The sequence below is a fragment of the Lycorma delicatula genome, chromosome 4 (assembly GCF_047948215.1).
Source record: "Lycorma delicatula isolate Av1 chromosome 4, ASM4794821v1, whole genome shotgun sequence".
Classification (NCBI taxonomy): Eukaryota; Metazoa; Arthropoda; class Insecta; order Hemiptera; family Fulgoridae; genus Lycorma; species Lycorma delicatula.
This window is the reverse complement of record NC_134458.1, coordinates 74,354,603-74,373,103: the sequence shown is the minus strand read 5'-3', so window position 1 is coordinate 74,373,103 and position 18,501 is coordinate 74,354,603. Positions and strand designations below refer to the sequence as shown.

Sequence of the window (18,501 nt, the reverse complement as noted above, 5' to 3'; positions counted from 1 at the left end):
ATTACCGCATGAAGGTTTTCCAAAAAGTAAAGAACATCTCTTAGTAATAAATTTTAAACTTGTAATAATAAAACATCAACTACAAACCTTTATTTATTCTTCTAATCACTATTTAATTTTACAAATGTTTTATATTTTATTAAATACAGTTTATAATTTTATTAAATACTCATATTTTATACATAATTATATTCTCCTTTTAGGATGCAATATACTAAACTATTTATTAATTATTTACTCATGAAATTTGAATAATACTGAACTAATAAAACTGAGAACTATTCGACTTTGTATTGTTAATGGGATACCAACTTCATTATCTGCATACACTTCTGTACTTTCTGGATGCCCCCACTACTTTCTTTACTAACATCTATGTTCTCAACTTCCTAATCAATACATTCTGTTATTCTACAATATAAATATTCATAATTCATCTCATAACAAACACACAACATTTTAATTCCTAATTTTTAATAATATTACAGTAATGATTTACCAACACATTTGAATAGCACGGTAGTAAGAACTAACTTCCTCTGTATATATAGACTTTTTTTATATATTACTTTTATTATATTATTATACATATATAAAACTTGAACCCAGACTATCTCAAAATAATGCTATATTTTGAAAATACAGTAAGACGATAATTTGTACAAATAGCTTTTATTAATTACATAAATAAACATCTACTTACCCATCCCCACCATCAGATTGGCTGGTAAAAAATAAAAAATTATTAACTCTAGCTCAGAGCTTAAAAAAATTTGTAATAAACAACTTATGTGAATGGTTGAACTAACATATTGATAAATACACTTCTTACACATACTCAATTCGTAATAAAGCATGAACAGAAAAGAAATTAAAAAAAATATTATCAATTTTCTTCGGATGAACCTGATATATTTCTTATCAATCTCATGATGAGAATTCACTCTATTTTTTTTAGTTCTGAGCAGGATTCTATTGTTTGTTATCTATGAAGATCTGATTACTGATATCATAATTAATACTAGACCACATTTGATTTGTTGAGCATGGACTTCACATTATGACAACAACGATTTGACAGTTGAATGTAATGTCTTTTAAGACGGAACTACTAAAAATTTAAGAGATAACTTTATATTTTGCCACAAAACTACAATAAGACAATAGATTTATAAAAGAACAATAAAGGATTCTATAAATAACACAAATAAATGAATTTATACTACATATTTTAATAAATGTTCCATCATTCATATTTTAATTATTTTATACTTTATGATTATCATTTTGAGTAAATCTGGTCTTCATGATGAAAGGTTTTTAAAATGGTAACACAAAAGGAGCTTGAGGAATTACTGAAGTTATTTACTGGAAACCTGTAACCTCCTACACCATCTTGTATGCTCCTTAAATGATGTGGATGTTCTTGAATTAAACATTTACTAGTCACTACTAATTCTGATTCACTCAGTTTCATGATAAAAGAACTGCACAACTACCGTTCATATTTTTTTACTTTTTATGACCTTAAAGACAATTGATTAATATTTCTGTGAACATCTGTTTTTATTTTGTTAACCAATATAAACTCCTAAGTATTTAGAAATCTTATAAAAAGCATCTTAGTAAAAAAATTACAGGAAACACATGAGAGCATGAAAGAGAAGATTGAGATTTAGAGAGTGCAGGAAAGGACTGAACAGAATGGAGCAAGACGGTTTGGACATCTAAACAGAATGGAAGAAGAATTAAAAATTATCTAAATAATAAAAACACAACAGAAGACAAACCTAGGAATTGGTGAAGAGATAAGCTATTGGAGGATGTCATTATGAAAGGATATGATTTAAGTAAGGTTTTTTGATAGAGAAATTTAGAAGGCCAGAAGCAGTAGATAGGTCCACACCCTGACCAGAATTGATTAAATGCGGTTAAATATGCTATTTACTACCAAAAATTCTAAACATTAACATTATTAATAACTAGATTAATTTAATTATTTGCAATTACAGAAATTATTATCAAAAGGTAGATTTACAATCTTCTCTGAATTGAGTGACAAATTATTCAAATACAGTCAATAATTAATGACATTCAAACAACATGATACTAAGTCGTCTTGATAAAGACAATAAAAACGTCTTTCTTATCCTTTATTTTCAAGGATAAATTCGGATAGTTGACTGATCTACCCATTAGAGTAGATTGTCCTTTCTCATCACCCAGCAGTTTTCCTATTCAGGATTGTTCTACCCCACTACTGTTTCTACAGGTGTAGGTAGATGTGACCCTGATAGGTTCTCCATGCTGGGGTTAGTGGAACATGAAGGGACAGTGACTCCTTTTTATCTGGTAGGAGAGCCCAGCTGTGGACTGTTTACTGTTTAGTGGCTGCATGAAAAGCCTAATGACTGAAGGACCTATCTGGTAAAGCCAAACAAAATTTCTTCTCCCTCTCAAAAGAAACAGATCTCTTGAACGCTAATATCAGCAGAAAACAAAATTACATCAGTTGAAACTTTGAAATTAAAAAACCCAAGTTATGATAAATACATAGCACTGACAATGGATTTTGATACTAATGACAAAATTACAAAAAAAAAATTATAACAGCAAAAAACATAAGACTTTCAACACAACTTACCACTAGCAGGCTCAATGTAATCAACGGTGTAACCATCAAGCTGCATCATTTCTGATGGCTCTGATTTCTTTTCCTTATAACTGCACATCGCAAATGTATATTGGGAAACTTGAACTAACACATGGTATCGTTTCTTCCATTTTTTCCAAACTGTTTTTCCCAGTGCGTATAAATAACTAAAAAATAACAATGATAATCGGTCAAACAAATATGTACTCATAAATTTAAATATCAAAACTAAATAATATGTATATTTGAATCAAAAATATTTAAATGTGTCTTGGCAAAATTTTCTCCAATGCAGTCTAAAACAATCATAAATTTTATAAAACTCTGATAACAATGATAATAAAACTAGCCTAAAATTCATTACCAAGAATATACATTCTTATGATTTTAATGAAAATTATTTGGTCCAGTCAAACTTCAAAACTATTTTCCAGTGTGATAAAGCTGCAATCTTAAAATAAGGAATTTTAAAATTTTATTACAAAGCCATCAAAAGAGAATAAACTTTCTAAGTCTAGTACTGCCTACCTAACTTAACTTCATTTTCTTATCACTTGTTGACACATTTTGGAACCACTACATTGTCAAAATTTATTGTACTAGTTAAACAGTCAGTACAATAAGTTTTGACAATGGAGAAGTTCTGAAACACATCAACAAGTAATAAAAAAATAAAGCTGAGAAAGGTAGGCAGTACTAAACATAGAAATTATAGTGATCTTAGCAGAAAAGAAAATACTAATTATTACCTTAACAACAATTTTAACAAGAATAAACTTATTCCTTTTTTTCATAAAGGCCAATGAACTGTTTTAACACACATTAACAGTATGAGAAGACTCTGTAACTGAGAATTATATTTGACTTACATTCTTTATCCTAAAATTTTCCTCACAATACAAATGAATGAATCTAATGAATAATTCATAATATATTTTCATTGTATAGATATGTGCTTAGCCTACAAAACTGATGAAAAAAGTTTCTAAATCAGACAAACTGTCAATGAAATTTAATGTAATAAAAACAAGCAGATATATAAAAGATGTATAAACAAATAGATCCTTTATTCTGATTAATATATAATACATTATACAGATCATGTCAGGAATTGGTCTACATTATGGATAAAATAAGGAACTGCCAAGCATTTGCCTGAATGGGTCAAGGAAAATCATAATAAAACCTTGATCGAAGCAGCATTACAATATAAATACATAATTAATAATAAAATAAAAAATAGATGTGTTAATGTCCATAATCATAATTTAAAACACACAAGGTAAGATAAATACAGAGTACTAAATATAAAAAATAATTACAAAATAAATCACAATTAAGAAGGCATTAATAAAAACTATTTAGAACACATACTTATGTACATGCTGAATGGAGCTGCAGAAAATTAAAGGTTTTTTCTTTTTTCACTAATACTATTTAAAAACTCGAAGCCAAAATAATATTGTTAAAGAAATATTTTACTTTTACGTTATATAAATTGTTGGGAAGATTTATTAAATGGTTCAGTAATTTATTAATGATGACAATAGAACCACAATAAGATTCTTTTTTATAAGCCGAAAGTATTGTGTTACACAAAAATAGTTCTGAAATATTGTGTTACATAAAAACAGTTCTGTTGTATGGAGGTGCACATTTTTATTTTTATAAGAACAAGTGATTTTCTTTTTAGTAAAGATTGAATATTCAAAAATATACACACACAAACAAGTTAATGCTTTTAATTCTCTAAACATTGGTCATGATATGGACAACAAACAATGGTAGGACATTTGGTATTATACTTCTGACGGGAATATAAGTAAACAATAAATATTTAATAATTACAAACTTAGTATTTTATATTTAGGTGCTCCAAAACAAAACAGTACAATTTGATAACCCCAATTTGATCTAATAAAACACCCAAAAATTTTGCCTCATAAGCAACAGAAATACAATCATTACCAAAAATGGGAATTCAATCCATGTAATCAGCAATTCCAACTTTTAGATGCCACAGTGAATTTTTGTATGGATTAGAATCTGTGTTGCATGAGTTTTCGTTTAATACATGTTTAATTTTTTTATAATAATATTCAGAACAGTACTTGGTTTACAGTTCTGTGAGTTAAGAAGAGATCTAGAAAATTATTTGAAGAGTATTAAAAAAAAAACTGTGGGTATTTGTTTTGTATGAAATAATGTCCTGGCAAAACAAGAAGAGGTAGCATAAGGAAATATGACATAAGTAATGAACTGAATTCAAACAGTATTAAAAAAAAAAATTTAGGAAAGTAGATAAAGGTTTGCACATATAAAGAAAATGGAGATGTGAGACTTGCTTAGAGAAAGGAAAAGATGTAAACAGAAAGAAAGTGACCAACAGATAATTTACTTATTAAATGGGGAGACTGAATTAAGAAGATGGGGAGAAAAAGGATGTTTCATGGGAGATGGGGAAATGGGGAATGGTGAATGAGGAACAGGTGAAGATGGTGAGACTTGATTAACACACTGATTCAGTGACCTGGATAAGAATTGGAAATGTGTATGAACTGTGCAGAGTTTTGACATTAATTGAAAAACAAAAAACACGATTTTATACATATGTATAAAAAAGTACATTGTGGACAACACTTTAGTTTTTAAATTAATTTATTTCACTACAAAGATACATCAGATCCCAGTGATAAGCTACACAGAAACATTCATTTAGGTATCTAAATAAAATGAACATATTTTTGAACTGATCAAAATATTCAAAATGGGTAAGCAAAACCATTCTGTGAAATGACTGAAAAGAATAACTATTGTTTTTTTTAATTTTGAAACTGTTAATAAAAATATGCTGATCACAGGTCTCTGTTAAGTTCTTTAACATAAAAGATGCAGAAAAGAAGAAACAATCTATTCAATATTAAGTTGTTTTTTATAAAATATGAAAGGAACAGTAATTAAAAAATAATAAACCATAACAAACCTAATTGAAAAATATAAAAACAATAATGATGATAATCAATTACATTAATTTACAGACAATTACGCAGTATAATATTAGAGAATACAATATATAACCATAAGCAAATCAATTTCAAATACCGTACGAAAATGACTTAAATTTTTTATCTTGCAATGCGTTTTCTAAATACATTCTATTAGAACTCATTAAATTCCCCACGTCCACAAATTCTTCTTTATCAGTAGAAAGCCAACTTCCTACTTAAATTATTTTCAAAGTTTTGCAATATGAATTATTAATTTTACTGAGCCAAAATCAAGCTGTACATAGCTATCCATATACTTCTCACTTAAATTTCTTACTAAGTTCCACTAATGAAATGATAATACAAGCAGGTCTAATGGATTGACAGACCCATGTATTGCACAGAGAAATACTTCCTTCACTCAATTCTTTTTTCTTAAAGGTACTCTTTACTCATACACCTCCAAAACCAGCAATAACTTTCATATCCACATGATTTCTCAGTACCACAAATTTTTTGTCCACAACACTGTAAACACTATTTTTCAATATCAGACAGCACTTCTAACAGATGTGATTTGTTCAAACAAATATTGTATGCGTACTGTACAGGTTTATCATTTATTTATTATAGATAAAACGGTACAACAGAATTGTTCCCACTTGAGAACTTCTTACCTGTCTTAAAAGTTACCATGAATAACTATTACTTTCTTTTTATTAGATCCATCCCCATATTATTTTTTTTTAAGTGGCAATGAATTCTATGATCCCTAGACATAAATAAATGCCTATAACATGCAGAAAATTTGTATCAGTAGTTGCTTAACTACGATGATATGTATAAAAAAGTTAATTAAATATGGCTTTGGCTATCAGAATTTTATTCTTCCTTCACACCTTTTAATTTCCAGAATGCCACTTACTGAATGTTCCAGGTGTTGTAGAACCATGAGATCATATTTCTTTATTTTAATTTTTATCTACTTTTATTTATAACATTGGCTTTATGTAACATTTGTGCCTTCAGACAACATATGCCTAATTACAGTGAAATAATGTAAGAAGATCTTTCCTTACAGAACAGTATTTTACTATTAAAAAATTATAGCAATTTATCAAAAACCCTCACTTTCTGAAAATGATATATAAAAATCTCAACAATGAAAAGCTGTATCCATAAGCAATATTTCTAAGATAGTTTTTAAAAAATTTTTATTTGTTATTTTTTTTAATTTGCATAAAAATAATTAAAATATGTATTAATGTTAATAATGGTTGCTTAGTAAAGATATAAAAAAAATTATAATAATCAATACAAGGACATCAAATTTTGTATACGTCAAATCTACTATAAACCACCTCTCTTTTAACCAACCCAACTGATAACATTTATGTGAGCATAACTGATAACAACAAAGCATAACAAAGAACATGAAGACCCATAAAAGGGACAGTAAGCCGAGTTCTTGGGAATGACAAGTGCTAATAAAAGCAGTTGAAGTGAGTTTTTAGAGAAATTAGAAGATGCAATAGATTACACCAAAAAAATGCAAAAAAAAATAAGCAGAATGAAAACAACCCAAAATATTTGAAGAATTATGTGCACTAACAGATACCTTATTGTGCAAAGTGACAATTACAGATGAAGTGCAGATTAACAGGAAACAAAAAGGTTAAATTGATAATTAGAACATGAGAAATAATTACATGAAAATGGCGACGAAAAATAACAGTGGAAAACATTAACAAAGAAGAGTTAAATTTTCACAGACCTTTAGAAAAGGGATGAATCTGAAGATGAGCTTCTTAACTAAGAAATCATTACCGGTGATGAGTCAGCGGGATGCAAATACAACCCTGAAACCAAATGTCAGAGTTTTCTGAATTTAAAACAAATCTGCCATACAACAAAACCTTTGAATATCTATATCATAAGGCAAGACAGAGTTAACTACTCCAAGTAAAAGTACATCTTTCTCTCATTTAAACACTATCTCGGCTTCTTGTAATTTCTACTAATTTCTCTCACAGAAAGAACAACTCATAAGAATGTATTTTAAAAGAATACATAGTCGTCAAAGTAGAAAAACAAACTTCAAAAGAAAATTTAGTCAGTGACCCACAGTTCCTAAATAGCATGGACTTGAAAAACACTTCACACAATTTGATTATCTTAATTATCACATACTCTCACATTAACTTAATCACACATGAGCTTAATTATCACTCATAATTTAAAACCAGCATATTTGAAATTATATATTTTCTTTTTTTTTAATTTCATGATTGATTAGACTTTTATAACACCTTATTCAAAATTGAGTTTTAGACAGTTCCTTCAATCCACTGCATATGACTAAACAATGACTACCCCATTCAAGACCAAACCTTTATATAATTCTGGGTCACTAGAACCTCAACATAACATTTCTTTGATAGGACATTTGTCAATTTTGACAGAAAAAAGTTTTGTTTTCTGTTCTCTAAACAGAATAGGCTTTCTGGTCAAATAAACATTTTTTAACATTTTACTACAGAAATAATCAATAAAGAATATAATATTATTTTCTATAATCTGTTATTTCATCAACTTCAAAATTCTGTTTTTTTTTGTTTTTTTTTTTAGTAAATACAAAGTATTCCAAAATTGATTTCTGTTTGGCTATTGAGAGTAAACTGGTTGCTATAGCAACACAGTGCTGCATTCATAATAATCACTAGCAAGCATCTATAAACTCACTATGTCCAGTTGCTGATCATTTTGTTCAGCAGTGGTAATGAAATGGTTTAAATATGGAATCTGTCATTGTCACTCCTGTCAATTGTGTCGTGCATGAGTAATGTACTTTGTAAGTAGATGAACACAATACCCCACTAAGAACTATCATTAATATGTTTTGCTTTGGCAATAATTTGTAACAACATTGTGAGATCAAATCATACATTATGAAAAGGGATACATAAGTGTGCATGACAAAGAGAGAAAGAAAAGTGACACTCAACTGTGACTGAAGAAATTGTCCACAAAGTTGAACAAATTATGCACGATAAACATCATTTTACCATTTCTGAACTTTGAATTAAATTTCCATAGATTTTGAGAACAAATTTTTATAAGGCTAGGTATGATAATCTGGGTTTTCAAAAGTTTTCAAGATTAGTATCAAACCAAACAAGCAATGTGCATGAAACTCAAAAAAGAAAAAATACCCACAGGCTTGATGTTTTTTGAGTACTAAAATAAAAAGGAGAGTATATCTTCAAAAACTGACTGACAAGAGTTGAATCAAGTTCATGATTGCAGAGACCAGGATCAGGATCAGACCAGGACCAAGTATCAGCCCAAACAGTGGACACATACTTGTTTACCTAACAAGCAAACATTAAGAAACCAAAGATTATTACCTGGGATCAACAAGAGAAGTTTACTGTGAAATAATGAACAATCTTTGGACAACAATCCAAATAAACGGTATAGGATGTTTATAATTAGTGTTCTTCAGTAAACAATGCAAAGACTTATTCTACATTTTGCAAAAGGGATTTACAGATCCAGTGAGAGATTTTCTCATACTGCAACAGTCTGGATATGGAGCCACATGAGAATCACTTCATCACCAAAATGAAGGTCAGATGACTGTTTAAGTACTTTGAAACCGATGAGAAGCTCATTAAGAGGGTTAATAACTAGCTGGGTCCTCTGCTACCTGATTTCTTAGACAAGGGTTGGATTCTTTAGACAAAGCTTGTGTTGTAGTATGAAAAGTACCTGAATGTTGAGAAGTACATCACATAAAGAAGTGATATAATTAAGTCATGTACATAATAAAATCTTCTCTATTATTTATTTGTTATCTTTTTTTACCAGACCAACAGAAGTTAATTTTATAACAATTCTGAAAAAAATATAACATCAAATGTGTAAAGTAATATAATGAAATGAAATATTCTCTTTGAAGTAACATACAAGAATAGGAAGAATGTATTTTACAGAAAAAAATTATTTAAAAAAGTATTAATCCTACCAAATTTTTGATAAATTATTTTTTTCAAGAAAAAGTCAATCATTCTGATGTATTGTAACCCGTATTAAACAAACCTTTTAAAAATTATATATTTTTCATGTGTTATATGAAAACTGAATGAGAGGCACATGTAACTCAATTACTCTGAATCGATTATATCTGAATTATGAGAAGTCAATATTACTTCTTCAGTTTTTTATCAATTTCCTCCACTATGCAATGCTGGGTAAGTAATTAATGTAAACAAATTTTAAGAGATTAAATTATAAAACTTAGTAATTTTTTATAAAATTAAAAAATTACAATTATTTTACATACATAAAGAAACAGCACAACAATAAACTTATCAACTTGTTTTTCATATTATAATCATAAATACCACAATATTTAATTATTCTTTATTAATTTGTTCTTAGTATGACTGAATTGCAGTAATCAAAATGTGTATACACAGTTAACAATTAATGTGGTTTATGTGTGAAAAGCAAGTCACTATGACTAACTGTTATTTTTATCATTAAGTTAAATAAATGATGTTTGTTGTTGGCAGTTTATCATCCCAAATTACTGATTATATTTAACAACTTGTTTAGAGCTATTACTCCTTATATGAATAACACTCTTTGTTGGCTATTTATGTAGTATTTGTTTACAAGATTACTTTCCTGAATAACGCTCTTTGTTGGCTATTTATATAGTATTTATTTATAAGATTACTTTCCAGCCAAAGATTTGTTGAATTTGCTCCAGTGTATATAACAAGAACTTCCACTTTGTTGAACAGCTTGAGAAAATGTGATTTAAAATTATTAAAGGTTATGGCTCACTTTTAGATTACATAAAAGGACCTTAACTAACAGGTCCACCTTCTTCAGTGGATGTATAGTGGCACTGTTGCAAATGGTACCAGTCTTAGAAAGGTTACAGAATCCATTTGTATATAGATAACATCTTTAATCTGTTATTTGTTCATTCAATACACTGCTTTGCCAAATCTGTTACTTGCTTTTTTATCTAGTTCAAGTATATCAAAATCTTGGTTTTTAAACACTATATATAGAATTTGCATATTGCAGTTATTCTGTTTATAATTCTAATAAAAAGGGTATTGTTAATTGGTTCCAGAACATTTTTGGATGAACAATTTTTATGTAATTTGAGAGTGAATTGAGTGCAATCTAATAGCTTTATTATAGATTTTTTTTAATAGTTTTATTTATTTACTTTCATTTCATTGTCTTCCTAACATTTCAACTTATGCACTACTAGCATATGTTACTTTATTTCTTAGTTATTTCAATTAATTTCTTAACGTACTGCCATCATCTAAAGTCAGTTTTATTTTGTTTATGATGTTAATAAATTAAGATAAAACCAATTAATGGTTTACAAAAAATTACATTATCTTCAAGATTAGGTGCAAATAGTAAAATTTAGAATGGACAGATTAATAAGTTAATTTACGATGTTCACATTTTTATGCATGAAAAAGAGAAAAAACACCTCGAAATGATTTGTTCACCAGACATTTTGTAAAAGTTATTGACCTGTTAGCTGTGTGGACTGTGGTGCCATCTTAGTGGAACTAACGTGATTGATTTCCACTTCTGTTAACTGACTAATGAAGCTTTGTTAAAACAGCACAATAATGATCACTATTAACTGCATTTTCAAAAAAGATTGGACCTACAATGCAAATTCTACTCACACCCACCCAGACTCCAATTTTCACTTTGTGTAAAGATTTTTTGTGTAATTCATGGGGGATAGTTGCCGACCACAGTTGTATATTTTGTGAATTAATATACCCTCCCAGATGAAACCATTCTTCATCTGTAAAAAATGTAATATCAAGGATACCTACAGAATTTTGGTCAATAAAATGTTTAAACCATTGACAATAATTTAGTCTTTTGGCATGATCTGTAGGTTTCAGTTCTTGAACACACATCACTTTGTAGGAGAAAATTTTCAGTCCTTTTCTTACACCTTTATAAGCAGTAGCAAGTCAAATGTCTTGCTGCTGCGCTAACGTACACATTGACTTTGATGTACTTTCAGCCATAGCATCCAAAATATCAAGCAGCTTCTGTTTGTTTAGTTTAGGTGGTCTTCCACTTTGATCAGCGTCTTCAACAGAGCCTGTTGCACAAAATTTTTTTATAAGAATTCGACTGCATTGCAATGAGGAACAGGATATTTGGAAAAGTTGATATTTGGAAAAGGATTTTTATAAAAGTTGTGCTTCACTAAATCAGTATACTTGTCACCTTCACAAAGATATGTTCAAAGAGAAAAATGTATGTCTCTGAAAGAACCATTATGTTTCTCACAACTATTGATTCTAATAAATGAAACGAAGCATGTTCAATCACAACTCAACAACTGACTGCTTGGTTTATTACTGAGCAATACCCAACGAACCCATAGGGCAACCAACCTAACAGTGAAGGAATAGAATGCATCACATAATTCTAAAGCATACTGCCCAGCGACTTTCCAAACACATTTTATAATAAATCTACAGTGAATGCTAAAGTTCTACTTTCATACAAGACCACTATATACTAACAATTGGATGAAATAAATAAAAAATGAAGCAGTTCTTGTTTTGGTGAATGAAAAAAATTTACCTATTCATCTAACTACTGATGTAGTTCAAATACGAGACAATATATAGTGTGCTAAGAGGAGCAGGTCAAATAAAAGGAACGTCATCAGAAGGATCATTACAGAATGAAAGAAAAGAGGACAATGATGTACAGAAATGATACATGATCTGATAATTAAAACTTGTTATGTGAGGTTAAAATCAATAATTAATAACCAAACAAATGGCCAGGAACAGAATAGGACAAAAATATTACTGGCCATTTGTTTAGTTATTAAAGGCAAACTAAATGTTATAAATGAAAATGCATTCTCATTACGATTTACATACTATCCAGTAAGAAAATAATTTTAACCTCAATTATTCTGTAATCAATGATCAGATTAGGCGTAATACTTAAGAAATTGAGCCTTATTTTGATTACATTTCAAAATTCTTTTAATAATAAAATACCACAACAGTCTTACCCACAGTGCTTCATATTGAGAGGTTTATCCATACGACAAGCAATCTTTATTCTTAAATCTTGATCAGCAGCATTTTTTGGAACAGTCATTTTATGCCATTCTGGTACCTGTAAATTAATGTAAAAAATTAGAGCATGATTCATTGCTTGTAATACATTTTTTAAATAGTGCAGTATATTTTACATTAGTTAACTTTAACAATGTATTAATGAAACTGTTTAGGTTTGGAATACAATTGTGTATGTAACATTACATAAGAAATATATCTAAAAAAAAAAGTAAAATAAAACAAAAAATAAAGTATGTCTTAAAAACAGGGCAATAAATAAATAATTAATTTAAAATCACAAGTAGATCAGTAATGTTTACTATTAATTACTCATTAAAACTGTATTAGAAATGATTTTAATTCTTTAGAATATTTTTTTGTGCTCATGCTTTTAAAATATTTTTGTAATTTATTGTACAGTTATATTCCTGAATAATAAGCCCTTCTCTCAGGAATAGGTGATTACAGTAAATACCAAAATACTCATAAACAGTAGTATACAAATAATGGTGCTGATTAGTTACATAAATCACTTTTAATATATTTATCAATGGGCCTATTACAAACAAGGATACCAAATTTAATATACTCATATTATTTGTTTCTAAAATTTCCTTAGGTGGAACATCATAAATGAAATATGTAAAAACATAAATAAATATTTTTCATTAAAAATATTTTTTTAAATTTTATAAATTAGGCTGAAACATTATAACATGTTTCAGATATTGATCAACAAATGCATAGTACACTTCAGGTTTTGCAGAGTTAAAACATAAATTTTGTTAGGTACAACAAAATAAGCTACATTTTTTCCAGTAACTCTTTGAAATGAAGTTTCCAGCTTAAGTTCTCATTATTGTTAACATTCAAGAATGACTCAAGATTTTCTAGTATAGGCACCAATTTAAATGCTGGTATTACAACACTGTTACATTTTAGAACACATAATTGCAGCCACTTATTTATTTTCAATTTAGGCTTAAAGTAAAAATTGGGTGTAGAATTTTCTTTCATTAAGAGGCTATAAACTATAATTATAATTAGTACTGAACTCTAATGATAATAATAATTATTTATAACTATAGAGGATTGTTTAGAAAAATTAAAGAAAAAACAGGAACACCTGCTTTTGACATAATACCAAGTTGAATGTACAGCTAATTTGTTTTTTACTAGTATCTTTTGCATTCTATTTGATGAATACAAGCTAACGGGGCCTCACCCGACAAATTATAGGGGATGCATTATTATAAGGAGCACTTCCTGTCAGAAGGGCACCCCACAAAAGTCCATGATCACTAACAGGCGTAGCTGGGCGCAGGTCGTCAGGAGTGTACCAAAACCCCAGCCACAAGAGGTTCAGCCCGCGCCTACCCCGACGGTTGGTAAGCAGGCGTCATCTCCTCCCACACCGTAAAAGCCCCAACTATTTTCGGCGACTGAGAAGGTCGCCGCCGCAAAACAGCCAAAACGAAAATTAAGACTGCCCCTCAGGCGACAAAAGAAGCTAAAAATTCGGGAAAACCGAAGCGGGTGATCGCCATGACTAAAACTGCAGCAAAACTTGCAACAGTTCCCGAGGCTCCGCGCCCACCAAAGATGGCGTCAAAAACACCCAACCTCCCTGGCGGGAAAAAACCGGAAGCCGAGTCCTCGAAGAAGAGCATCAGGAACGACTTTCTATCGACAATGTCAATAAAGGACGTCCTGCCAAAAATGTTGACTGTATTGCACCGCCTGTTACAGGCAAAATCTATTAGGGACTTACTCTAGTCCTTGATTGAATGCCTCATGACTTTACTCACCAGTTATGGCTAGGCAAACTTTGCGACTGCTGCAGTGGAACGCGCGTTCTGTAGCAGGCAAGACGGCGGAGCTACGCCGTCTGACAGATGACCTGCAAACTGATGTGATAATGTTAGCAGAAACGCACCTCAAGCCGGACAAATTACTGACCCATCGGAACTACTTCACCAACAGGGTAGTGCCACGCGGAAGCCCGCCAGCGGCGGAACCGCTATTTTACTCCACAGACGAATCACGTATATGCAGGTCGAGGTCCACACCGATGTCGTGGAAGACCTGCATACATATACAGCATCTAGGCACAATATACAAACTGGTCTCGGCATATAACAGGCCGAACTCAGCTGTATCCGGCGCTGACCTAGATGACATGCTGGAAAATTGGGATAGGCCTTCATACTCAATCGAATCGACCGGGTTGGTCTAGTGGGGAACGCGTCTTCCCAAAATCAGCTGATTTGGAAGTCGAGAGTTCCAGCGTTCAAGTCCTAGTAAAGTCAGTTATTTTTACATGGATTTGAATACTAGATCGTAGATACCGGTGTTCTTTGGTGGTTGGGTTTCAATTAATCACACATCTCAGGAATGGTCGAACTGAGACTGTAGAAGATTACACTTCATTTACACTCATACATATCATCCTCATTCATCCCCTGAAGTATTATCTGAAAGGTAATTACCGGAGGTTAAACAGGAAAATGAAAAGGCCTTGGAAAAAAGGCTCTTGGAAAAGCGCCGGCTGAGGAAGAGATATCGCCTCCCCCAACCACCGACGACTAGTGGGCATTTTACAGACAAACGGGCAGGGTGAAAGTCCTGCTGATAAAACATCGCGAAGAATCTTGGAGAGATTACCTCGTCGCGACATCTCTTAGTTCAGGTTGAATAAACGGCTACGCAAAGGAAAGAAGCCTCGCCACCCGGTGCTGGGACGACGAGGTTTCTTCGCCCGGACCGGACGAAGACCTCCGCCCGGTCCAACTCGAAATAACACACACTGGAGGAACAGTTCATGCCAAACCCCGCAGGCCCGAGCAGCGACCATGCAACCGAGGTGAAGTCTTTCCTCGCGGACTGCTTCGCTCAGGTAGAGGATGCCCCCCGCGAAGTAGACCGTGTCACTGAAGCAGAAGTGACCGCGGCTATCAAGGCCACAAGCCCCGATAAGTCCCCAAGGGTGGGCGGGATCAAGGCCCGAGCATACCGGAACGTTCCCCTCGCTCTCACAGCGACCATGGCCACCCTTTTCATGTCCATTTTGTACGTAGGATATTTTCCATAATGCTGGAAAACGGCGAAGGTGGTATGCCTGCCCAAACCGGGTAAAAGTCAATATTCCCCCCCCCCCGGAATTACAGGCCGATCACCTTACTACCTACATTGTCAGAGTTGTTCGAAAGAATTTTCCTCGAGCGACTTCGGCGATGTTACGACTCCGGGGCCGGAGGTTCGGCCTGAGTAGTTCGGGTTCAGAGAGGGCCACTTGGCGACCCTCCAACTAGTTCGACTGCTGAATAGCCTTGTCGGAGACTGGAACAAGAAAGCGGTGACCGCGATCGTTTTCTTGGATGTGGCTAAAGCCATCGATAAAGTTTGGCATGACGACCTACTATATAAACTTGCTCACACGACGGCCCTGGCCGCCATGTCAAGCTAATAAGGTCTTAACTACAAGGAAGACAGTTAGCTGTACGCGTTGAAGGATCCTTATCAACTACCAGGGCGATAACCGCCGGGGTTCCCTAGGGGTCAGTCCTTTCGTCGATTCTGTACACTGCATATATAAACGATATGCCGTTGTCGGAAAGCGTCAACATCGCTTTATATGCCGATGATACGACATATTACTACACATTCCGAAATATGGATTACGCCGGTAGAGAGACTCCAACGGCAGCTGGATTTAGTGGAGCCGTGGTTTGTTATGTGGAGAATCAGGGTCAACGGGGAAAAGTCCGTGGCCGTGCTATTCACATGCAAGCGACGCACTCCGGCCAAACAGCTGGAAATCTCAGAGGAAAAAATACCCTGAGGTGGTATTGGATAAACGGCTTACCTTAGAGGAAGGTGTAAAATATGTGACCCAGAGGGAAAAGGCCGCCAGGGCTTCCTTATACCCAGTGCTTAATCGAGCCAGTCCCATTCCGCCGACGACTAAAATATCATATATCTACTCTACGTCTTGTCCTTCTGACATACGCCTACCCGGAATGGGGGGACTTTGTGGTGTTCCACATTCCAGAAAAAGCTGGAAGCCGTCCAAAATGTGACTTGCGGGCGATTTTCGGAGTGCCATTGTTTGTCAGAAACGCCACACTTCGTTACGACGCGGACATAAAAACAGTGTCGGAAGTGGGTGTAGCACAGATGCACGGACTGTTCGGGAGTATGGCCATGTCCAAGCACAGCCATCTCAGGGACATCTGCTTACACCACAAGGTGTGAGGAAAAGGCCTCACACCATGATAAATGAACCACTGTGAAAAGGCGGGAAGAGAGTTTGTGTATGACAAACCAGGTCAGGAGCCTCTACATCGGGTGAGCCAACAGGGAACTCCCAAAAATGATTGCAAGCCTTTAAAAAAAGTCATTAAAAAGAGATGTCCACATAAAGTCTCATATTGCTCGTAAAGTTGTTACAGCTCATAAATGTATGGACATATGGTTCTATTTTGTTTTTTTTTTTTTTATTTTTGACCAAAATTAAATCAATTTTATTTACCCAATTCCACAATCATACAATACTACAGAAAGAGAAAATATAATATAACACCCTAATTAGTGCTTAACAAATAATTAAACATTTAGTTGTGTTGTATTTTATTCAAATAAAATGTAAAATAAAATAAATATTAATTATAGCGCTTTTGGATTACTAATCCGGAAGAGCTGGAACATACTATTAAAGATTGTTGGTAAATGTAAACTATTATATAAATACATGAACCAATATTAATTTAATCTACCCCATTATAATATCCTACAATAATACAGGTATAGATAAAATTTAATGTCCTAAGGTGGGCTTAATAATAACTGAAAATATGGTTTTGTTGTATTATACTCCCCAGGCATCCTCAACAGAAAATAGATAAGACGCTGCTACCTGGCTGGACCCTTTTCAGTGTCTACAGTCAAGTTAGTGGAAGTCTTCAGTTAAATAAACAAAATAAAATAAAATCTCTTTTAAACCTTTTATTCAAAATCCATTGACTTGGTATTATGTTGATCCCATCCTAAATTAATATTCATCATTACTAACAGAAATATATCTCACCTGGCCACTGTTACTACTATCAGAACACTTAATTATTCAAAATGATAAATTAAATAAATTGTTGTTAACTTTTAACATTTACTGAAAAAATCTGAATCTAAGGCCATGCCATCCTAATTAATATATTTTAACATTATTAGGTTTTTGTTGTTTTTTTTTGCGCGCGCTTGAGCAGGAACGTTAACAGCGATTTTGCCACAGTTTATAAAAAAAAAATTAAATTTTATTAAAATTAAATATGAAAGTAGGTCGAAACATGACAGGTTTGTCATATTCTCCTTAACGAGGTATGTTATATCTTTTTTGCAATATAGAATATGCTTTCTTTTTATGTTTGTTTCAGGTGAACGGTGGCCGCGCGATCCCCTCATACCCTTCCTGGACAAATACGTGTCTGGAAGCTTCCTCCAAACACTAGGGCCCCCACAGAAGGCAAATTCCTGTTAGCCAAAAGACTTTAGCACCAAAAGGACTTCAGAGGACAGACTGAAAGGGAATATTGCCAGGAGTACAAAACACATACACACTTAGTCTCCCCATATCAGTCAGAGTCTATTATTTCCCATTGATCTAAAGGACCGGAATGCAAATACCAAATATGTCCATAAATAAAATCTATAA

The 18,501-nt window shown here is 32.4% G+C and overlaps 1 protein-coding gene across 1 annotated transcript in view; it reads right to left on the bottom strand.

Moving 5' to 3' along the window:
- Positions 1-18,501, bottom strand: part of Cadps (calcium-dependent secretion activator 1) — a 310,167-nt gene that overhangs the window by 199,891 nt on the left and 91,775 nt on the right. Inside the window, exons 13-15 of the mRNA XM_075363363.1 lie at positions 12,746-12,852; positions 2,645-2,820; positions 704-724 (exon numbers count right to left, since the gene is read on the bottom strand). Of these exons, the coding sequence (XP_075219478.1) occupies positions 704-724; positions 2,645-2,820; positions 12,746-12,852 (304 nt within the window). The remainder of the gene's footprint in view (positions 1-703; positions 725-2,644; positions 2,821-12,745; positions 12,853-18,501) is intronic.